The following is a 21,761-nucleotide window of genomic DNA, read 5'->3' on the forward strand; positions in this document are numbered from 1 at the left end:
CCAATATTTTTAAACTACTCTGAAACCCACATTAGCAAAAAACAAAAACAAATTCTTTAACTTATACTTAAGCTATGCCATTTTCTCCTTCTCTTAAAAAAAAACAAAAAACAAAAAAAAACCTTTTACGTGCAGATAAACAGGAACAACTGTTCAATGAGCACTTTTTTTTCCCCTTTATGGAAACTTCTTATATTCAAAATATACTTAAAGAACATAATTTTAGCTACCAGTGGCATCAATGGTAATATGATAAAACTTTGACCAAAATATTCCCACATATTATTTGCATTAAGCATGTTACCTAGGAATTGAGAAGTGATTTCAAGGATATCATAGTGACTCCCTCCAGTAAAATTTTATTTCCTTGTGCTAAATAAATAAAACATACACAGAACCTTTTTAAAAAGTCCGATTCAAATCTGCCAACCTAGTTTCAGTCTGGAATGAAACTAGTGATAGTCAGGAACTACAGAGCCACCAGGCAAACTGATTTCCTTTCTTAGTGGTTCTTTGTGGAACAGAGGAGTGAACTAAGGTGTCAAAGCACCAGTGGAACACTTGGGGGAAAAAACTAATTTTCTTCTTAACCCAACTTAAGACACTGGATAAGTCATATGGTCCCAGGTGGCTCATGAGATTCCCATGTGCCTCTTTGCCTTCTCAGAGAAAAGCAAAAAATAAACAAAAAACCCCCCCAAACAACAGTCCTTATTTCAGATGTAAGATACCAGGTAAGTATTTTCCCACAAATAACTTAAGCTCATTGTTACTGGGAAAAAAATTTTAAAAATCACCCCCCAAAACTTTTAGTAATGAAAAAGAACACAAACAACTTTTGGAGAATAATCCCATGGTGCAAGGATTTCCTGCAAAGTACCTTTAATACGTTTGCATCAACAGCAAGCATTAGGATGTTCTAATTTTGGCACCATAAGTTACACGTGTAGCATTACACAATACCAAGTCACCACTCCAACCAGTGTTTATCCGTATGAATAGACAAACTGAACAAAGACAGAGTTCTGATAAGGCTGCATTCATAAACCCAGTACAGTTTAAGGTAATTTTTTTCCCACAATCAAGGACTGCTATTTTAGGATTGTTTTGTTAATGATAAAAAATAGGAATTATTTAGAAGATAAAATACTTCACTGTTCTTTACTGTTATATATAATATTGAGTGTTTTGCTATATAAAATACACCCCCAAGAAGTCAAAGTATTTAAAAACAGTGTATCAAATAAAAATCACAGCCATGTTACTGTTCAGCAACCCCATTCAAATAAACATTGGTATTGCATTCTCGAAAAAAAAAAAAACCTGTAGCTAAGGCAAAAGTTCTGAAGTTTGTATTCTGTGAGTATAAAACACCTCACTGCATACTTTTAAGACTGCCACTCTGCTTCAGTAATTTGAACCTGCGACATGTTAACTTCAACAGGTAAAGAAAGTACTCTGCTAAGAATACAAAAAGTTATAAAAAGGCAATCATAAAAGATTAAACCTTGGTAGGCATGTAAGCTTCCTTTTAATAAAAACAAAAATAGTCACTGTCATCTAGTTAAATAAGTCTCTTTGTTGTAGAGTGTTCCAGTTACTGAAAAAGGGCCCTTGAAAAAACCCAACTGCCTATATCTTACCCTACCCCTCTTGCCCCATAATACACATTTGAGGAGAAAGAGTCATTTAATGTGCAAACTGGCAAAACAAATGTGGAGGAGAGGGGACTTCTTGAAATGACGTTCCCAATCAATTCTTGGTTTATTCTTTTACAATATCAACTTCCAAAAAGTAACCAAAGTAGTCCTAAAAATACACAAAACAGACCTTCATCTTTGCATTCCTTTCCCAATAAACACAAAAAGTATGTACAGCATGTTTAATAATATGCAATATGCAAAAGCTTTGTGTTGCTGTTAGCAACATCTATACCCACCCACCCTCCTTATTCACAAAGTGTACCTCTACTAAACACAATTACATCACTAAGCCTGTTAGTTTGAAAGGGTCTTCAATTTGTTAAAACTGGAAAATCTTGGTATAGGGGCTCCACTCATTTGACTCAAGGTTATAGACTTCCACCGTATTCAGAAATTCATTGCCATCAAATCCTCCCACTGCAAAAATTGTGTTCCCTACAGTTGTAATCCCAGCATTGCTCCGTGGTGAAGTCATGTTTCCCATCATCTTCCACTCATTTCTAGTTGGATCATACATCTCCACACAACTGATGGCATGAGAACCATCAAAGCCACCACCTACAAACAGTTTTCCTAAGAGAGAAGAGACAAGGTTAATCTGGAGAGGCTAAGAAAGAAACCCTTAAATCTGTCTTTTGCTAAAATCAGTGGTTCTCGGAAGAAAAGCCCGTTCATCCTAACTAAATGTGGCAAGCATTCCCTAGAAGCTGGGAATACAATGGAATAAAATTGATAAAAGCCCATTTGCACATGTAAGTCAGGCAATTTAAAGGAAGTGTAATTCTCACAACAGTTCTATGAGGTGGTTTCTATTACTGTCATATCACAGATGAAGAAATGAAGAACCCAGAAGTTAGACAACTTGCCTAGAGTGCACTGGAAAGTTTTCTATTAATCCAGTGCACAAGAATGAAGATTACAGGAAAGAAGGCTTAAATAACTGAACATTTTCTAGACCTTTCCAACTATATAAAATGGTTTTGCTACAGAAATTTATTCTTGGAAACAGGCAATGAAATGAACTATTTTCAAATATACATAGGCAGTTAAATTGTTAAATTATTTTCAAATAAAATGTTAGCATTAAATATTCTCTGTAGCTTAGGAAAAAACTTTTTTGGGGATTCTCAAAATTCTTATTTTCTCATCTGATTGTCACTTAGCCTACCTGTGTCCATGTACTTATGAAAGAATTGACAAGGCTCCCAAGGCCCAAGGCTGCAGGCCAGTGGGCTACTTACTGGTGTGCCTCCACACTTAGGCTCTTACCAGTAGAGCCACAAGCTTTGTTCCAAAATAAATATGTAAATCAATAAAATGGAAGCGAAAAGAAAGCTGTCTATATAAAATGATTTGGAAAGACTTGTTTTGCTTTCAATTCGGCATGGAGTAAACTAGATGATTTGTATTTCCTTTGTTTTACAAATTCTTGCTCTAAAGCAACAAACTCAAACTCCAAGATAATGCATCAGGAGTATGATTTATGGAAGAAGGTGAATATATTTATGCTATATACCCAGTACCGAGTCTCTGATTATTAGAAACTTCTAAAAGACAAACCACCAACCTTCACTGTGTCAGAAACGATGGCTGCTTCTGAACTCTTAATTACAACAGTGCATAGTTATTACTGACATTCTCTTGGAATTTTAAAACAAACTCTTGCCACTACCCATTCCTCAACTTTCCAAATCCCAACACTCACCGTCAAGAACAGCCACTCCAGCTCCTCGCCTAGCCACGTTCATGGATGCAATTAAAGTCCAGGTGTTGTTTTCAGGGTTGTAACGCTCTACTGTGTTCAGACAATTCCAAGACTCTGCGCCTCCAATTATGTACAAATAACCACCAAGCTCACAGACTGCAGACTGGTGTCTACCTGTAAGATCAAGTCAAACCAAAACTATTACTGTAACTCCCCAAAACTGTAAGTGTGCACTGCACATACCGCTGACTCAGAGGTCTTAAAAAAAAAATACTTAAAAAAAGAAAATCAACTTACGAATGTTAAGAGGTGCACAGCTCGTCCATGACTTTGTTACAGGATCAAATACATCACAATTTTTCAGTCCTTTTTGACCATATGGATCTGATCCACCAACGATGTATAATTTCCCATTCAGAGCACACACTCCTACGTGAGTATAAAACAAGGTTAAAAATGGATAACTTAATCATCATGCTTAAGTACAGTTTAAGTATTTGATTATCTCAGCAGGAAAGTATTACCTGCATTACAGCGGTTAGTTCTCAATTCTGGAACAGGAGTCCAGTCATCCATGTTTGGATCGTACATCTCTCCGCAACTCAGGTCATCTGAGTGACCATTTGATCCACCGACCACATAGAGCTGGCCCTAAGCCAAAGCAAGAGATTAGCATTTCTGCCATTGTGAAGTTAGCAGAAATGCTAAATGTGGGCTGCTGCTTCCTGCAAAATAATATACTTACCATGAGTACAGCCATTTGAAATCGTGCTCTTGGTGTCCTCATGGGAGCAAGAAAGGACCAATGATCTGTGTGTGGATCATAGCATTCAACTGTTCGAAGACACTCCTCTCGGTTATAGCCACCTGGTATAAGAACCACAAACAGTTATGTTTAAAATATTAAACTGGCCCAGGGTTTCTGGTCTAGAATGTTTCAAGTAATCTGTACAAAATGAGGTAAAGAATTTTCATCCACAAACTTAATAAGGCCCCATTTTAACTAAGTGCTTGTTAGAGCTGAATGACAAAATTATCAGTATAGGTAAACTGCTTTATCTTGGCTTGAAAATTAGGACACAACTACTTACTTTATAGTTTTTAAGGAATTAGAGACAGACATTAACTTGAAGACGAGGCGCTACAACAGTAGTGACTCTCTGTCATCTTGGAATGTGGTCAAGTGGAATGCCACAGAAGGCATATTAAACCTTGTCTTCCGAAATTTGCACGTCATTAGCAAGCGTAAACATTTGCTTAAGAGACTTAGCCAGTTAAAGCTTTTGGCTAAGTCACTCATCCTTCTGTTCTTACCTGCAGCTATGAGTTTGCCATTCATCTCTGCTGTCCCCAGACCAGATCGTGCATACTGCATAGGAGACATGGGCTTCTCTATGAGCTCATCTGGGTGCATCTCAAAACTTAAACTTTTAATGAGTTTTGGAGTACTTGTTGGTGAGCTCTGTGGGCTGTTTCGCCCATGAAGGAAAATGACACAGAAAATACCGTCCAGTACAGCCAGGCACAAGTAAGTGTTATCTGTAAGCACAAGAGTTCTGTGTTTTTAAAGATGCAATTTTTATTACTTTCGGTTGCTGTGGTGATCCTGCATTGGACTCCAGACTCCAGACAGGGATGACCTGTTACTCTTTTCCAAATTTAGTTGCTTCTGAATTTTTTCCTCGATCAACTTGATATGGTTCTAACTTAAAACTCCTTCTTAAAAAGAAATAAACCAAAGGCAATCTGACAAGTGTAATACACTTACTTGAAGTCTTCTCCGAAGCAACGATTTTCCACTCATGCTTAGGGCTTTGTATTGTAGCATTTGGAGAAGACAGACATCCAATGGAACTGCTACTTATCTGCTTATGGCCATTCTCACGTGGTGGCTTTTTCTGCAAAATCAAAAGGCAGCTACAGAAACCTAGCCAAAGACCATACCTGGTGTACCTTTGCTCCTGAGCTAGTCCACAACACTGAAAAAACACTTCGTACCCTTCACTTACGCATGACATTTACAGCACACCTAGACTGAACACAAACCAACACTTTCTGGCTGACACGTGTCACTGGCCTTGTTCCACCTCCACTTGATAAGGAAACAACTGTACCTACCCTGATCAAGAAAAAGCTCAAGTTCAACAATGAAAAAAACATTGCAGATCAAGTAGAAAAGTACTCAAGGGAAGAACAAAAGGAACCTCCTCCCTCATAATCCACATAAATAAGTATAGAACCTCCCGAAATATGTTATAAATCTAAAATAGCAAGAATTAACTAAAAGAATACATTTAACTATCTCCATGAAACTGCTAAACTTAACTAAATCATATGTACTGGTATCATCCTTCATACAATGTTAGCAAAAAGTGAGCAGACATATCCATCCAATCTCTGAAAGTTATTTTATAGGAAAAAAGTGGCAACTACAAGAAACATTTACAACTGTATTTCTTTAGGATTGCCCTAAAGATATTATAGAGTGTTTTTTTAGACAAGTAAAAGTATGAGTCGTTCAGTTGTGTCCAACTCTTTGTGACCCCATGGACTGTAGCCCGCCAGGCTCCTCTGTCCATGGAATTTTCCAGCAAGAATACTGGAGTGGGTTGCCATTCCCTTCTCCAGGGGATCTTCCGACCCAGGATTTGAACCCAGGTCTCCCACATTACAGGCAGATTCTTTACCATCTGAGCTACCAGGGAAGCCGAGACAAGTTAAAACAACATCAAAACACAAAAGTAAAAAATGGTACTCAGATATTAATAAAGTAGTAACACTAACAGAATCAAACACTCATAAAGGAATACACAGGAACATAGAAGAGGGAGAAACGGGCAAAGCTGCAAATTTCCAAATGACTGTGATTACACTGTGCCCTCGTGTACGAATTCCCTTTGATGGTTTTCTTCCAATTTCTTGAGCCCTAAATACGTCTAAGGAATATGATCACAAGGCATCGGAAGAATCAAGACTACCCCGGCAGGAAATGTCTGCTGAATGAACAGGTACCACCTTCAATACCTGGCCAAGTTTGCTCCTCTATTTTGGTCCCCAGGGCCAAAGCCACATGGGTAGGTAGGATCTCTAAAGGAAATTTCTCTTTAGAGTGGAAGAAGAAGGACATGTGACAATAGAGAAAAAGATTCTGGTAGCTACTTGAAGCTGGGAAAAAACTATCAAGTTTGGTGTGGGCAATTCAGCAAATGTGGTTGCAGTATAAGAGGCTATTTTGAGAGAAGACAGAGAATGTATCATGGTAATGGTTTTTATCAAATTCCATTTATACATTATGTACCCAGGTATTATTGGGTACTTTATTCACATCATCTTTTTTAATTCAGGAAGGGCAATACACTTATCCATCTGATAGACAAAAATACTGAAAATCAGAAGATATACAATGCCTAAGGCAATAAAACAATAAAAATAAAAATTAGGAATTCTGAGTATAAAGCCACTCTTTTATACTATGATAGTCTTGTTTGTATCCTCTGCTAATAGCAGTTACAAGGTACATAAAACCCTATCCCAATCTGTGGGAAAAAGGAAGCCAAAGTAACACAAGATGATGGCTTTTACTGCAGTTAAGAAAACTGTTCTAATGTACGGCTTTGAGAGAAAAATCAATGAGAAAGAAAAAAGCATGGTAACAAGGATGACTACTTAGTGTTATTAACTACAAGCCTTATACAGAAATGCTGGTCAACTCCAGACATTTTCAAACCTAATTCTTTGCTTTATCTTCAAACTTTCCCATATCAACTCTTCCCATCAGCACACCCATTGGCCTACACTTTGCCTCTGAACTCCCCTCCCCAGGGGGGTGGTCCCTGGTGGCTTTTTCAGCCACCATCACTTCTCAAGCTAATCTTAACCTTCGTAACTTTTGGGAAATTACAACCACTAAAGGTTACAGAGTGGCTGCCTTAAAACCAGTGTAGATGAGAAACCCCTGACCTTTTTACATCCCCTCTGAGTATGATTTAACATAGTCAACAATTCAGTCTTTCAGACTTTTTTCTCCTATGTTAGCTAGCTTGAACACCACTCTGAGGCTAATGGCTACTTCTCGACCTCACTTCCTATTTCTAAAGCCTAGTGTCTCCTCTTCCTTTACTTCATTATCTCTATTCATGGCACGTCCTTTGAATGAGTCACACTTGTCAGGATCCTGCTCACCCTCAAATTCTTCCTTTTCCTTGATTTTCCCAGTTACTAAGGACCTTTGCAACTAGAAACATCGAGTCTACCCTTTTCCCTTCTCCTCAAATCAAGGCTCATCATCTTTTTTTTTTTTTAACCTGAACTACTACTACTGCTTGTAATAGTCTACAGAGTGGTCTCACAAGCTTTCCTCTATCCTCTGCACCTGGTCATAAAAAATAGAAGGATTTGATGCTTTTAGTAAGTAAAAGACAAACAACCACACCCTCCCCCTCACCAAAATCAGTTGGAATTCCACAACCCAGAGAATGCCACCTACCAGTTCACTGTCTAAAATACGACTAATGGACTTACAGATCTCGGCAGTATGGAAACAACCATAATTTGACCAGTCCCCCTGCTGCTGGACCGTTGCCCAGTTTTTCACTATTATTAAAGTTGTGAAATGTGTTTGTTCAGTTCACTCTACTCCCTTGTCTAAAATTCTTTGAAAGCCCCCCACTACTTGTAGAATAAAGTATGAAGCCCCAATCAGACTATATTTACCGACTTTTCCAGTTGTGAGACCTGCAACTCCAAGAGAATCTCCTTGTCCCAGGTATCCTTTGCTACCTGACACGCCTCTATCTGCAAACTCTTCTATATCCTTAGACTGCTCAAATGCTGCCTCCACTGTGAAATTTCCCTGGTTTTTCCTCTCTTGTTCCACCCTCCCTGAATGTCTTTTGTAGGTAATGCTTATTAGTCTGTTCTGATTTACCTCCTCCTGTAAGGTCCTGGAAGCAGAAACTGTTTCTTACACGTTTGGGGGCCCTCTTAGGTAACATCATGGCCTTCTACTTAGTAGGCATTCAACCACTGCCTGATCAAAGAGTACTTAAAAAAAAAAAAAGTCAACCTATGATGTTTGGAGACAAGGGGAAAGATAGCCTCAACGTTCAGAATGCACAAATTTACACCCAAAAACTTCTGTGAAAATAAAAATGTCCAGCCACTACTGACACAGAACACCTAATAACATCACCATATAGGTTGTTTTCTGAGTCTACCATTTACCTTTTAATTACTAAAGGGAAACATCCATTAATTTGGGTCAACTCAGCCTACTTTATAGTTCACCCCTCACAAATACAATGCTAAGCTAAAGGCCAAACAAAAACAATACATACTCCATAACCATTTACATAAATTTCAAGCATGGGCAGACTAAGGTAATGTTCAGAAGGTCAGATAATGGCTCCCCCTGGGGTAGTGTAGGGCAAGTGACTGGGAAGCAGGCAAGAGGAAGGCTTACAGAATGCTTGAAATCTTCTCTTCTTCATCCAATAAGTTTTTAAACCAAGGGGTTTACCATGTGACACTTATGATCTGTACACTTTTCTCTGTTATTTGCCCATAAACGAAAAAAGTTTGTACCTGGATTTATAAAACTTAGGTTTAACAGTCATTCCTCTGACAACTATTTTTTATGGTCCAACCAAAAAACCAAAGAATTTCTATGTTGCTTCATCTTATTGGCCCTTTTTCTTACTATGTGAAAATCCTATTTGATCGAGACACACACACAAAATTTAAATGGGGTTTCCTAGTTTGCTGTGCTAATTTCTTTTTATGTGGCAAAAGTGGTAGTAATGCTAAGAAAGATAGGCTGGTTTTTCTCCCGCAAATGTTTCTGTCCAGTTATACCAATGACGTTCTTTCACTTTCCTTTATTAAAGGAAAATTTCAGTAGACTATAAAATGCTCTAATCAAACTTTAACCTGAGGTTACCTCAGATGTGCATTGTGTACCTGCACAAACTGAATGTGGTCATCATCACTGCCAAACACCTCAGCCTGTCCATCTAGTAGGTTCCCATCAAGCAGCTTGTGATCAGCTGAGTAGTACAAGGTTTGAACCTGCAAAACAGCAACAGAACACCCATGTGGCTACTGTCTCCATGGCTACTCCACTAGTATGCAGATCACACCACGCCTCACGGCAACCTCCAGTGTGCTTCTTGGATTCTTGACATCTTACTCTGGCAGGATCCCCAAAGTAAAGAAAACATGTCATGGTGGTAAAAATAAAAATTAAAAAAAGCAAAAAATAAGATACAGAATCTTCTAATACTGGCTGAAGAATCCTTGGCTTGGTTGGCTTGAAAGAAATCTTCATTTTTTTTCATAGCTTCCATGATACAGCATTAAGAAAAAAAAAGGGACCAGTACAATATATATACTCTTAAAGAATGTACATATTTACAATAAAGTACTAAATATGGTTTACACCTTCGAAGATAAGTGGCCTAATATGTATAAACATATTTCTGTCCTGCAGGCAATGTCAAAAAAAGAGATAAGAAAAAAAACACAAATGCAAGAGTTCAAACAACCTCCACAGCTGCCTCCCTTAACGATGCAAACACATGGTTATTGCATCTGATTTTCAAGTGGGAAACCAGATAGAATTTAAAGATCACCTCTTCGCCTTTTTAGAGTATAATGATAACCGCGTTTCTAAAGGCCTAACCGGTTTGGTAATAAGCCTTTCGTGTATCTGAAAGGCTTAAGTGGAGGGATAAACTCAAGGTCAACTCCACTGTTTCACCTGCATGTTTAATTCCCATCATTTCTCCGTCGATTTTTCCTTGTGTATTTTTTAAAAAGTAGCCCAAGTTAAGTGAGTGACTCTATGTATGAACAACACCATTGAAAGACACAAAGCTTTAAAGATAAGAATCCTGTAAAGGAGTAAACACCATTAAATCATCATCGTTCTCTGCCCACAGCGGATTTTTCTTAGGAGAACTGGGGCAGGACTGCTGCTTCTTTACGTGTCAATACACTTGAGGATTCTTCTTGTTTCTTCAGTCTTGGGTATCCTAGTTTTGTTAATAAACCTATGGGGAGATAAATCAATGGGGAGGAACAACCATTAGAAGCTTTTACCTACTTGTCAAATTTAAAGCAAAAACCTGTGAAGAAAAATTAAGAATCTACAGAAAATTTCAGTACCATCTCCCATGTCTAAAGCAAATTACATGCTACTTTAAAGAAAGTTAACAGCACATAATAAGCAAAGAAATAAAAAAAAGAAAAGCAGAAGACCAAACTGAACAGTTCATTCAGCTCACCTGGACACCCCCCCTGTTTCTCAGCTTAGGGGTACCTATAGCAAAATTTAAATTCTTTAGGGTCATTGTTATAAAATAAAAGTGACAGGGAATCCTTCATGTTATAGCAAAAGTATTTTTAGTAACTGTTGAGTCCCATTTACTTTAAAACTAACCTCCTCCATCAGCTCTTCCAGACTGTCTCCATTCTCCCAGATGCTACGCTGCACCCAGTTGATTACCTTTGTGTACAGTTTGCCATTACTGGGCAAGCAAACAGTATCTTCAAGCATTACCTCCAGCTAGAGTGGGGAAAAACAGACACAGATCAGTGTCGAGGCTCTTAATTCTCTACTTCATAACAAAGTGGTCACAGATGCCCATTACACTCCATACATTTATTCTAATTTATAAGAATTATAAACCAGTAGCCAAAGAAAGAAAAGTAAACAAACAGGTAGGAAGAAACCTTTACACGGCTAAAAATAACATCACTTCAATGGACTGTCATTTTCATAATCGTTACTCACTTGCTTGAAACATGAACAAAGATTACATTCTTGGAACTAAATAGTTATATCTCTTTATAGATTTACCTTCACATCTTTAATCTTTATATATTTTACCTTTAGCCGTGGAAGTTTAAGAAACTCTTCCTCTTCTGAAATTTGTAACAAATGTTCCTGAATGTAAGCATCAACCTTATTCAACAAACGTGAGTCTCCCATACAACTTGCAAAATTTCGGTAAGAGATGCAGCTGGTAACATCCATTCTAGATAGTAAATAATCACCACAAACCTTGGGGGAAAAAAATACAAAGTGTCAACATTTACACACACTTTATTTAACAAATATTTAATATTCCTTGTAAGTACTATGAGACAATATAAAAATTAATCAACAAAACTCACTGCCTTAATAGAACATGTTAAACTGTAGGAAGAATGAAGTGAAGTGAAAGTCAATCAGCCATGTCTGACTCGTAGTGACCCCATGGACTGTAGCCTGCCAAGATCCTCTGTCCATGGAATTATTCAAACCAGAAAACTAGTGTAGGTAGCTGTTCCCTTCTCCAGGGGATCTTCCCAACCCAGGGATCGAACCCAGGTCTCCCACATTGCAGGTGTATTTTTTACTGTCTGAGCTACCAGGGATACATGTATATAAACAATAACATCAAAGAAGAACATACAAATACATAAGTTGTTCAAAATGCAACAAATTGAAATGCTATGAAAATGTACATGAAATGTTCAGAGAAGTATCTCCCACTAGAATGACAGACAAGGCTTCATAAAGGAAATTATCTGAACTGGCCTCTAGAGGGGAAATGATGTTGAATGCAGATAGGTACTAGGCAAGATGCTGCAACAGTTTAGTTTGGCTAGAACAAAAGATAAGAAAATCAGGAAATATTTTGGAGGAATAGCAATTAAATCAGGGAGAACCTGGAATGCTAACCTGAAGGACATGTGCTATACCCCACCAGAGAAGGCTACTGAAAGAGCAAGACTGTAGCTTGAATTATCTAAGAGGAAGTGTGACCGTTACTATAGCTAAACAGTTAAAATTATATACATACTCACATCTCTAGGGAGGAAAAGGGGTCATTTTCAAGTTCTTGAGACCAACAGATGTCTTATGACAAATTATACAAACTAATTATATAAAGTAAGACCCCCTGGTAACATTACTCCTTGTATATTACTTCTGTTACTCTACCTGCTTTACACGGTCCATCTTCAGCTTTTTTGCTGCAGAATAAACATCTTTGACTAATTCCTTATCAGCTTTCAACCTATTGGAAAAAAAAGGTTCTATATCATTTATCATACCATGGCCTTAAAACACAGATTCTTAAATAAATTTAGAGGGACTTGGAATTTCATTTCCTAGTTATATGATGTACTTCAGAGAACTTACTGAGCAGTGTAGGCATAATTCAACAAGACTTCAACAGCTTCCGGATTGAGATCATCAAACTTAACATGAGAAACTCGGTGAGGATCACTGTCACTATTAAAGATTTCAAATAAATAGGGACTGCAGCAGGCCAGGACTGCTCTGTGTGCTAACATCTCATGGCCACAGACCTGCAACATCAGGCATTAAAATTAGAAGCACTGTGGACTATGTATTTCTTTAACTAATTACTACATCGTATCCTTCATCTTATGTTTCTAGGTAAATCATTGTCTTTTAAATTTATTTCATTAAATGTCCTCTTATGAGAAAGAAAATAAGTCAATCCAGGAACATACGGTTTTCAGTAATGAAAGATCAGTTCTGTAAGTTTCCAATTAAGTTTTAAATACCTGAAGTCGAACATCACAGAACTGCCCACTTTTCCTCAGGGCATTCAATTTGGCAACGGAAGATTCAATGAAATTTTCATCTTCGAACATTAAATATCCATTGGGAATCATTTTTCCTTTTAAATTTAGCTAAAGGGCAGAAATAAAGCCAAGTTATTTTTACTTATAAATGGTGATTTTTATAACATTTTGAAAAGTAATACAGTATCTTTAATTTTCAAATTCCATCCTATCAACAATACATAAAAATTTATCACACAAGAACGTTGCTAAAACAACGCTGGCACTGAATGTCCAAGCCTTTGTACCCCTATACTTTGGTCCTAAGTCTTTTTAGGAATTCGTACAGTAGTGGTATGATATCCTAGCAATTTTGGCCAGGTTTCTATTAGTACACACACTGTGAAGGGGAAGAAAATGGAAACCAAGCCCTCCCCAAATCCATACAACAAGCAACTGAAAAGTCTGGAAGGATGTGAAGTGGTCATTACATACCGATTCCTTGGACTGGGGCTACAGTCACTCCTTTACTCACAAATGAGAAAAACTGATATAAGACTAACTTAAATTCTGTTCCCTTTGCTCTACTCAATATTCTATGATAACCCATAGGAGAAAAGAATCTAAAAAAGAAAATACATGTGTATGTATAACTGAATCACTTTGCTGTACACCTGAAACTAACAACACTGTAAACTGACTGTATGCCAATAAAATTAAAAGTTTAAAAAATTCTGTTCCCTTTCCATGTTTCATTTATTCTAAACTACTTGTCTCATAACAATACATGTTAGAAATGTATGTTCTTTAAAAAATTTTTTTCATTTCACTTTTTCCTGTGAACAAATGGACTAATGGCTACACAAAATACATCATCAAAAAGTGGTAAAAGAAGGGTTCAGTTTGAAGTAAGTGGTTTATTTAAATTCAAAACAGTTTACAGAAAACAATAGAAAAAAAGTTTTTTTTCTACAAATACTATTGACTTCTCCGCCTTTTAAAAAAATTATGAAAGGATGCTGGTGTACTTGGCACAGTCTTTAGGAAAAAAAAATGTGTGCACTGACCACTGAATATTCACTTACCTGCTATACTGGTGAGAACTGTTATTTCTGGGATGCTTTAAATAATCCACGGACAAAGGAAACTCAGCACTTCGGCGAAGTATGAAGACAGGTGGTTGAAGTGAAGGCAGAGGAGTCTTAAGCTCTAATGGTGATTCCAAAACTATCAGGCTTGAAAATGATGTAATCAAGTCCTTTAAAGCTATAGACACGAATTTCTTCTGTGATAATCATGCATCATAATCTGTAATAATGAAAATTTTTGGATATTCAGAATGATCAAAGAATGTAATTGATCTAGGCAGATCATGCTAAGTCCTGATCTTAAAGACATTTCAAGGTAAATGGCACAATACAGAATATAATACAAATGTAACTATACATAAATATTTTCATTTAACTTGCAACCACTCGGGATTGAAAAAAAAACCAAAACTCTCCCCAGAGGGCAGGAGCTAGTAACTTATCAGTTAAGTGAGATATACAAGAACAAATGTAAATATTGGTTAATTCTAATATTTGTTACTGTGAGATTCTAATTAATACACAAACATGTGATCCGTCTGCTTTCACCAGCCAGCAGTAACCTTCATTGTTTCCAGACGTGTATACAATGTTCCACTCAAACCAGATACTCTGTTTCCCAAACATGCTCTGCGTACTTCCTCATCTCTGTACCTTTGTTCAAGTTTTATTTTCTTGGAATACCCTTAACACAGCCTCTGCAGATGACATCTTACCTTCATAGAGCCCCCACCAGATCCCCCCAGCTGAGAACATAGTTTCTCTCCATCCTCCACATACTGCACCCTCTCTGAAAGTATGTTTGTGTGATCTTCCAGCTGGTCTATTCTGGGCTGTGTACCTGCTTATCTTCCATGATTCAAGGTCCCTTGAAAGCAGAGCCTCTGTCTTGTTTATCTTTGTATCCTTCCCACCACCTCCCGACGCGCCGCCCCCTCCCCCCCTCCCCCTCCCCTGGCCCAAAGCAAGTAGCCTAGAAACCTGTATAAAGATAAGTAATTTGTTGAAACAAACTAAATAAACAAAATGGAAAATATTAATGTCTGTGCTTTATGTGATCATTTTTTCTCATATACAGTAATAAACTACCAACAGAAAGTTATAGTTCAAATCAAATCTGCAAGGAAATCACACTCAATCCTCCTACCTTCTCTTTCCCCCTTATTTTCACACCATTAAATAAAGTGTCAAAGTCCACTGGTTCTTATTTTTTTAATTACCTGAAGAAGTGAAGTGAAGTCGCTCAGTTGTGTCCAATTCTTTGCGACCCCATGGACTGTAGCCTACCAGGCTTCTCAGTCCATGGGCTTTTCCAGGCAAGAGTACTGGAGTGGGTTGCCATCTCCTTCTCCAGGGGATCTTCCTGACCCAGGGATAGAACCCGGGTCTCTGGCATTGTAGGCAGATGCTTTACCCTCTGAGCCACCAGGGAAGCTAATTACCTGAACTGCTATTATACCAGTGTCTAATTCTGCAAACCAGAACTAAATAAATTATTTGAAAGATGTGCATATTTTTAAAAATGGAAATCTTAAAATTACCTGGATTCTTATATATCAATCAAACCCACAACTCAAACAATTATGTTAATATGAATGGTCTATTACCCCAGAACCCACTTAAAGGCTAATCCAGTTCTATTTCAACAAATTACCATATTAAGTTCAACAGTAGCACAACCTGAATCCTGTATGCCTTCACTGGTTTCTCCATAGCTTAGATTTTATCTCAAAGAAACCTGAGTATTCGGACCTCAGTTGGGACTGTTGTCAATGTTTATACCTGCAATGAAACTATTTCATACCATCGTGTAGTACTGATTTCCTCTGCTGTTCACTTGCATCTAGATTAGTTAATTCAGCTCTTCTTAATTCTATGTACAGAGAGAACGCACTATCTAAAAGAAACCTTAAACATTTCCAGCCAAGACCTAGCCCAAGTTAGGAAAATCTATGCAAGGGTGAAAGGGAGGAACCTTTCTATGCAAGTTATGTTAGAAATGATATAAGTGTATGCCCTCTCAGAAACAAAACACAAATGGAGATTTATTAGTATTTTAAGCCTTGACTGGTTTTATTCAGTATTTCTTTGTAAACTAACCTTGATTTAATCAAGAATAAAAAAAAACGGCATCTATACACAAACACTTGCTTTATTGCACTTCACTGTAGTGTATTTTGGGCTTCCCTTGTAGCTCAGATGGTAAAGAATCTGCCTATAATGCAGGAGGCTGGGGTTTGACTCCTGGGTCTGGAAGATCTCCTGGAGGCGGGCATAGCAACCCACTTCAGTATTCTTGCCTGGAGACTCCATGGACAGAAAAGCCTGGTGGGCTACAGTGCATGGGGTTGCAAAGAGTCGGACACAACTGAGTGACTAAACCACCAAAGTACTGTACTTGACAAACACTGCTCCCCCTCACCCCCCGCCAACCCCTCCAAATTGAAGGTTTGTGGCAACCCTGCATTGTCAGACGATGGTCAGCATTTTTCAGCAATAAAGTATTTTTAAATTAAGGTATATAAGTTGTTTTTAAAGATAATGCTTTGGATACTTAACAGACCCAAGTATCCTATAAACATAACTCTTATATGCACTGAGAAACCAAAAAACTCATGTGACTGCTTTATCACAGTGCTGTGCAATCACACTCACAGGATCTCTGAGGGTATATTTGATAGTGTCAAAGTTCTACCTAAAATTCATCTTGGAAAACAACAACAACAGAAACCCAGATGGTTAAAAATCACTTTAGTCCTTTGGGAGAAAATAGCTCAGTTGGTAAAGAATCCGCCTGGTATGTGAGACACCCCGATTCAATTCCGGGGTTGGGAAGATCCCCTGGAGAAAGGAAAGGCTACCCACTCCAGTGTTCTTGGGCTTCCCTTGTGACTCAGCTGGTAAAGAATCTGCGTGCAATGCAGGAGATCCCGGTTTGATTCCTGGGTTGGGAAGATCCACTGGAGAAGAGATAGACTACCCACTCCAGTATTCTGGCCTAGAGAGTTCCATGGCCGAGTCTATAGGGTTGCAAAGAGTCAGACATGGCTGAGCAACTTTCACGTCACTGGAGAAAATCTGGAGCAACTCTTGCCATGCACATTTGTACAATGTTATTAGTTCTGCAATAGAGCACCTATTTATTCGTTGAGTCATGGCCGACTCTTTGCAACCCCACAGACTGTAGCCTGCCAGGTTCTTCTTCTGTCCAGAGGGTTTTCCAGGCAAGAATACTGGAGTAGGTTGCTATTCCCTCCTCCAGGAGATATTCCCAACCCATGGATCAAACCCAGGTCTCCCACACTGCATGTGGGTTCTTTACCATCTGAGCCACCAGGGTAGTACTAGGTGATTTTCTAGTAAAGCAAAGTCTCAATATGAACCTCATCTCTTTGATGTCTGCTGATTAGTACAGCCCTACTTGATTTCAAAAGCTAATTCAAGTTCACTTGACATTTAAATTAATGCAATAAACTTAATTACTGTGGCCTCACTGTGTGCCCCTTATTTCACCCACCCCCAAACTGGAGGAGGTCACATCAACTTCTGCCTGCAAAAAACCATGTCTTTCAAAGTTCACATTCACTCTCACTGAAGTCAGCATGGGCAAACCAAGTTTTAAGCCTTTCCACAAATTCACAGATCTTCATCTGGTCTATGAAACTCGATGGAACAAACATGTGGGGAGAAGGGGAGAATTTTTTTTTATATATTTGAAAAGCCAAGGCAAAAGCTCCAACATCCCAGGCTTATAGAAAAGTATAAAATTTAGAATTTTATTTGATATTTAAAAAATACATTTGACAAATCCACTTTTAAAATGAAAACTGAAGTCAAGTACAATATATTCTGGTAAATACACTGCAGTTTCTTAATGTGGTCAGTGCAAGGAAAGAGAGACAGACGACTCATATATAAATAATTCAACTGCTTTAGTAAAACCCAGGAGTTCACATGTTACCAAAGCTCCCCCAAAGATTAGCTTAACCCAAATACGTATCAAAGAGAAGTTTAAAAAAAAAAAGCCATAGATCTCCCTCAACATTCTTGGGCTTTCAGTAAGAATAAGATAAAATGTTATCATCAAACTTTTAAAGCATCCTAAAAAAACCTCAAGGCAAATTACAAGCTTATTTAAGCTTCAAGGCAATCTTTTGAGGGTAGCCAACTTAAAGAACAGACTTTAGAATACAAAGAAAATCTACAAATCTTTTTAAAACTAGAAGTTATAGATTCCCAATATCTGAAATGATCCATCTATATACACCAAAACTCACCAGACTCACTCACCCACTCCATGCCATTAACCTCGTTGTTCTGTAGTTCTTACATCCCACATACACTTATGGCTCCAAACAGATGGCAGACAGTTTGGAATGCGATGTTCATGACACAACAGAGCTAACTCCATTCCCCAGCCTCGCACACTCCACGGACCAATCAGAAAGACAGACAAGCCAAGCAGTGAAAACAGTTCACACAAAAGGGGGAAAAGATGGGAAAGCACAAATATTCCAGAAACTGCAACAATGTCTGTTTCAACAGACTGCAGTTTGCAGGATGCATATGGTAAATAGTAGGAGAGGAAGTAAGAGATCAATATTAAGATGATTTAGACAGAGCAGAATTTTTAGCACAGAGGCACAAGATACTAGCAGAAACGTGGAGGTGGTCTAGAGGAATAGGTAAAAAACATGGAAATTATTATACCCTTGCTTATCCTACCAAGGCAACAATGACATTTTAGAGAAGATATTTGGCATCATTATAAAACTCAATATCAAACTTAGAACTCAAAAAGTGTAACAGACATTTTTAGTTTACTGCATGCTTAAAGTCGGGAAGGAAAAGAGGAATTTGCTTTGGGATATTTATACAGCTGATGCACCTGTTGGGCATCCAGGTTGATGCCAAAAGGAAGGATAGTGAGGTGTAGGTTTTGAAATCATTTACGAGGTGGTAATTAAAATTTCTACTTAAAGGTGGCAGAGGATGAGATGGTTAGATAGTGTCACTGACTCAATGGACATGAGTCTGAGCAAACTCCAGGAGATAGTGAAGGACAGGGAAGCCTGGCATGCTGCAGTCCATGGAGTCGCAGAGTCAGACAAGACTTAGCGACTCAAGAGCAACAACAAATTAAAGTTCACCAGTGAATATAAGAATGTATTTTCTGTGATTCTGACAGAAAACAGAAATCACTCCCTTATTCGTTAATTCTTCCATTTACACTCCCAAGCACAAGGTAGGGGGATTCCCAACCTTCTTGTAGATTTGAGTATACGACCATAATGTTGAAAAGTCAATGAAATGATTTTTAGGAGTACTTCGTCTAACATGAATGATTAAGACAGTTCCCCAACAGAAAAACATTTTACAATAAAAAACCGGAACACTTATTTGCAAAATATATTCAACTGCCACCTAAAACATTCTTCAAGCAAGAAAAAACAAAACCCCACTCCAAAGTAAGTAGCAAAAAGACACTAATTTAAAACCCAAACCTGGAATGCTGTTTTGAGGGCAAGAGGTGGAAAAACAGAACTACAAGTTAAGATAAATTAAGAAATTAATATGTATTAATTAATGACAGAGATTTCAAATATTAGGAAAATACAGAGGAAAATCATTCTGGGTCTCTTTTAGGTCAGTGATGCTAGTTCAGTTTTCTCTCTCACTACAAATTACAGACATTTGACAAGTAGCCTGCCAGCTGGTATTAAATTATGGTATTCTCAACCCAATTCTAAATAGTGTACGCCTCACCTTCTGATACACAAATAATGACTGCTCCTTCAGCATCTTTCAGAAGTTTCAGCATGATTATGCCTAAAGCTGTTCATCAATATTTTCTTTTCCTTAACCGCCAGTGCTAGAATAATTGAAAGAAAATACTGTCTCAGTCTAGTCCCTGCTACACTTGAACTGTTTAGAGTAGTACTAAGCTTGCCGAGTTGTTATTTACTAGTGGACAGAAGGTCACCACACACAGAGTCCTCAAAGAACAGCTTGATGCCAGGGTGTTCCAGCCCTCCATCACTGACAACAGATACTGGGTAACAAAATAAATCCTTTAATCGGCCTCTGATTTCTACGATTTCTACTTACTAGTTTTTGAAACGGCAGCGGGCTCAAACAATAGATCTAATTTGTATTGGGGGAAAAGTAAAATTTCTGAAGTATTTGTGGTTCAAGTTTCCCTAGGGCTAACCCTCAATCTGATCCTACTGCCTGATACTTTCTTACCATCATGAGCTTACAACCAGAGTCGCTACGCAAAATGCGCAGAAGGACGGAAAAAGAACAAACCTCTCTGCTGATTTTTTTGGGCGGGGGGAGGGGGGAAGGGGGGTGGTGCGGAGGTGCGGCGGGGATGGGAAACAAAGCGGCGAGGGCCCGAGTGACTGCCCGGAGAGCCCTGCAGTCCCAGGCCTTCATCCTTGCGCGGCCCGGCAGGAGACCACTCCGAAGGCCGGGAGGCAAGGCGCCCAGCGTCTGCACACCCCCGCCCGGGATTGGCCCGGCCCGCAGTCATTCAGCGCCGACACGTCAGGGCAGCAGCTCCCTCCCTCCTCCCGCCCCCTTCTCCCCGCGCTTGGCAAGAAAAGCGGGCAACGTGGAGCGGGAACAAAGGACCCCGCGGCCCACGGCGATCGGGAGCGCGGTGCCACCCTACCCCAGACCCGGGAGCACCGACTGGGCCCTGGGCAGGCTCCCCTCCCACAGTCGCCGGGTCCTGCGAGGGCTCAGAGGAGAGAATCCAGACCCCGGGCAGACACCCCACACACACACTAGGCGGGGTTCCTGACAGCAGAAATGGAGATTCCCGCGCCCTCCTTCCGGAAGGTCTTGACCCAGCCCCCCCCGAGGACCCCCTCAACCCAAAACTTCTCGTCCCTCCCGCTCTGCTTCTTCGGCCGCAGCGCTATCCGAGGCGGCCCGCCACCCGCCTTTGGCCGCTGACGCGACCGGACAACCACGGCAGCGCCTGGAGCGCGGGGTCCGCGCGGCGCCGGCTCCTCGTCCACAGAGAGCAGCGACTGCGGCGACTTGCCGACTCCTGCACCCCGGGGATCCCGCACCGCTCCGCGCCTCCCACCCTCAAACCCCAGCCGCCCGCTCCATGCGCCAGCTCGGAGTCAGCCTGCCCTTCCTCCCCCGCCTCGTCAGTGGGACCAGCGCAGATTACCTGATTCATCTCTAAAGAGATGAAAAAACTCATCTCTGGAGCTTCAACGGGGAGCAGGAGGAAGCGGGCGGGAATCGGCCCAACCGAAAGCGCCTCGAGGCCGCGAAGGAGGGAGTGACCGAGCGAGGAGGGGAAGAGCGCACAGCTCCTCGGAGTCTGTGAGGCCGGGAGCGCACCGGGAATTCGCCTAGACCTGCTCGCTCGCTCGCTCGCTGGCACAGCCGCGCTGGAACCGCAGGCGGCGAAACTCTGCACAGCACCCCGAGCGACCGCCCTCCACGCGCGTCCCGGAGACACTGCCGCCGCGGCGGCCCGCGCGCGCCGCACCCCCGTAGCACGTCACCACGTGCACCGCCTTCGCCGCGGTCTCCGCAGCCGCCAACGCCTCCCCGACGCTTCCGGCTGGAGAGCCGGCAAATGACCGGCGAGCGCAGCAATATCGCCCTCGAGGCCCCGCCCACCTATGGCCCCGCCCCCGCCGCCCCGCCCTTCTCCCC

The 21,761-nt window shown here is 40.0% G+C and overlaps 1 protein-coding gene across 7 annotated transcripts; it reads right to left on the reverse strand.

The window, feature by feature from the left end:
• Positions 1–345: 345 nt before the first annotated feature.
• On the reverse strand, positions 346–21,676 carry IVNS1ABP (influenza virus NS1A binding protein). Of its 7 annotated transcripts, none has more exons than XM_005217348.5 (15): positions 21,265–21,676; positions 14,073–14,295; positions 12,988–13,116; positions 12,596–12,765; positions 12,395–12,470; positions 11,297–11,470; positions 10,847–10,972; positions 9,367–9,474; positions 5,177–5,306; positions 4,723–4,947; positions 4,154–4,275; positions 3,933–4,059; positions 3,706–3,837; positions 3,409–3,582; positions 850–2,276 (listed from the first exon to the last, which is right to left on the reverse strand). In XM_005217348.5, the coding sequence occupies exons 3-15, from the start codon at positions 13,096–13,098 to the stop codon at positions 2,023–2,025; spliced, it is 1,929 nt and encodes a 642-aa protein (XP_005217405.1). In that variant the 5' UTR covers positions 13,099–13,116; positions 14,073–14,295; positions 21,265–21,676; the 3' UTR covers positions 850–2,022. The 7 variants fall into 7 exon arrangements, with proteins under 7 accessions (NP_001039649.2, XP_005217405.1, XP_059731354.1 ...); XM_059875371.1 differs by lacking the exon at positions 21,265–21,676 and adding an exon at positions 19,842–20,329; XM_024976204.2 differs by lacking the exon at positions 21,265–21,676 and adding an exon at positions 18,366–20,329.
• Between the last annotated feature and the right edge of the window lie 85 nt (positions 21,677–21,761).

This window comes from Bos taurus, chromosome 16, assembly GCF_002263795.3.
Source record: "Bos taurus isolate L1 Dominette 01449 registration number 42190680 breed Hereford chromosome 16, ARS-UCD2.0, whole genome shotgun sequence".
NCBI classification, from domain to species: domain Eukaryota; kingdom Metazoa; phylum Chordata; class Mammalia; order Artiodactyla; family Bovidae; genus Bos; species Bos taurus.

Coding starts and splice junctions, on each gene's coding strand:
- IVNS1ABP (NM_001046184.4), bottom strand. CDS start 13,098: ATGATTCCCAATGGATATTTAATGTTCGAAGATGAAAATTTCATTGAA. Junction 3,838..3,932: donor AACTAACCGCTGTAATGCAG/GTAATACTTTCC, acceptor ATACTCACGTAG/GAGTGTGTGCTCTGAATGGG. Junction 3,583..3,705: donor CTGTGCACCTCTTAACATTC/GTAAGTTGATTT, acceptor TTGATCTTACAG/GTAGACACCAGTCTGCAGTC.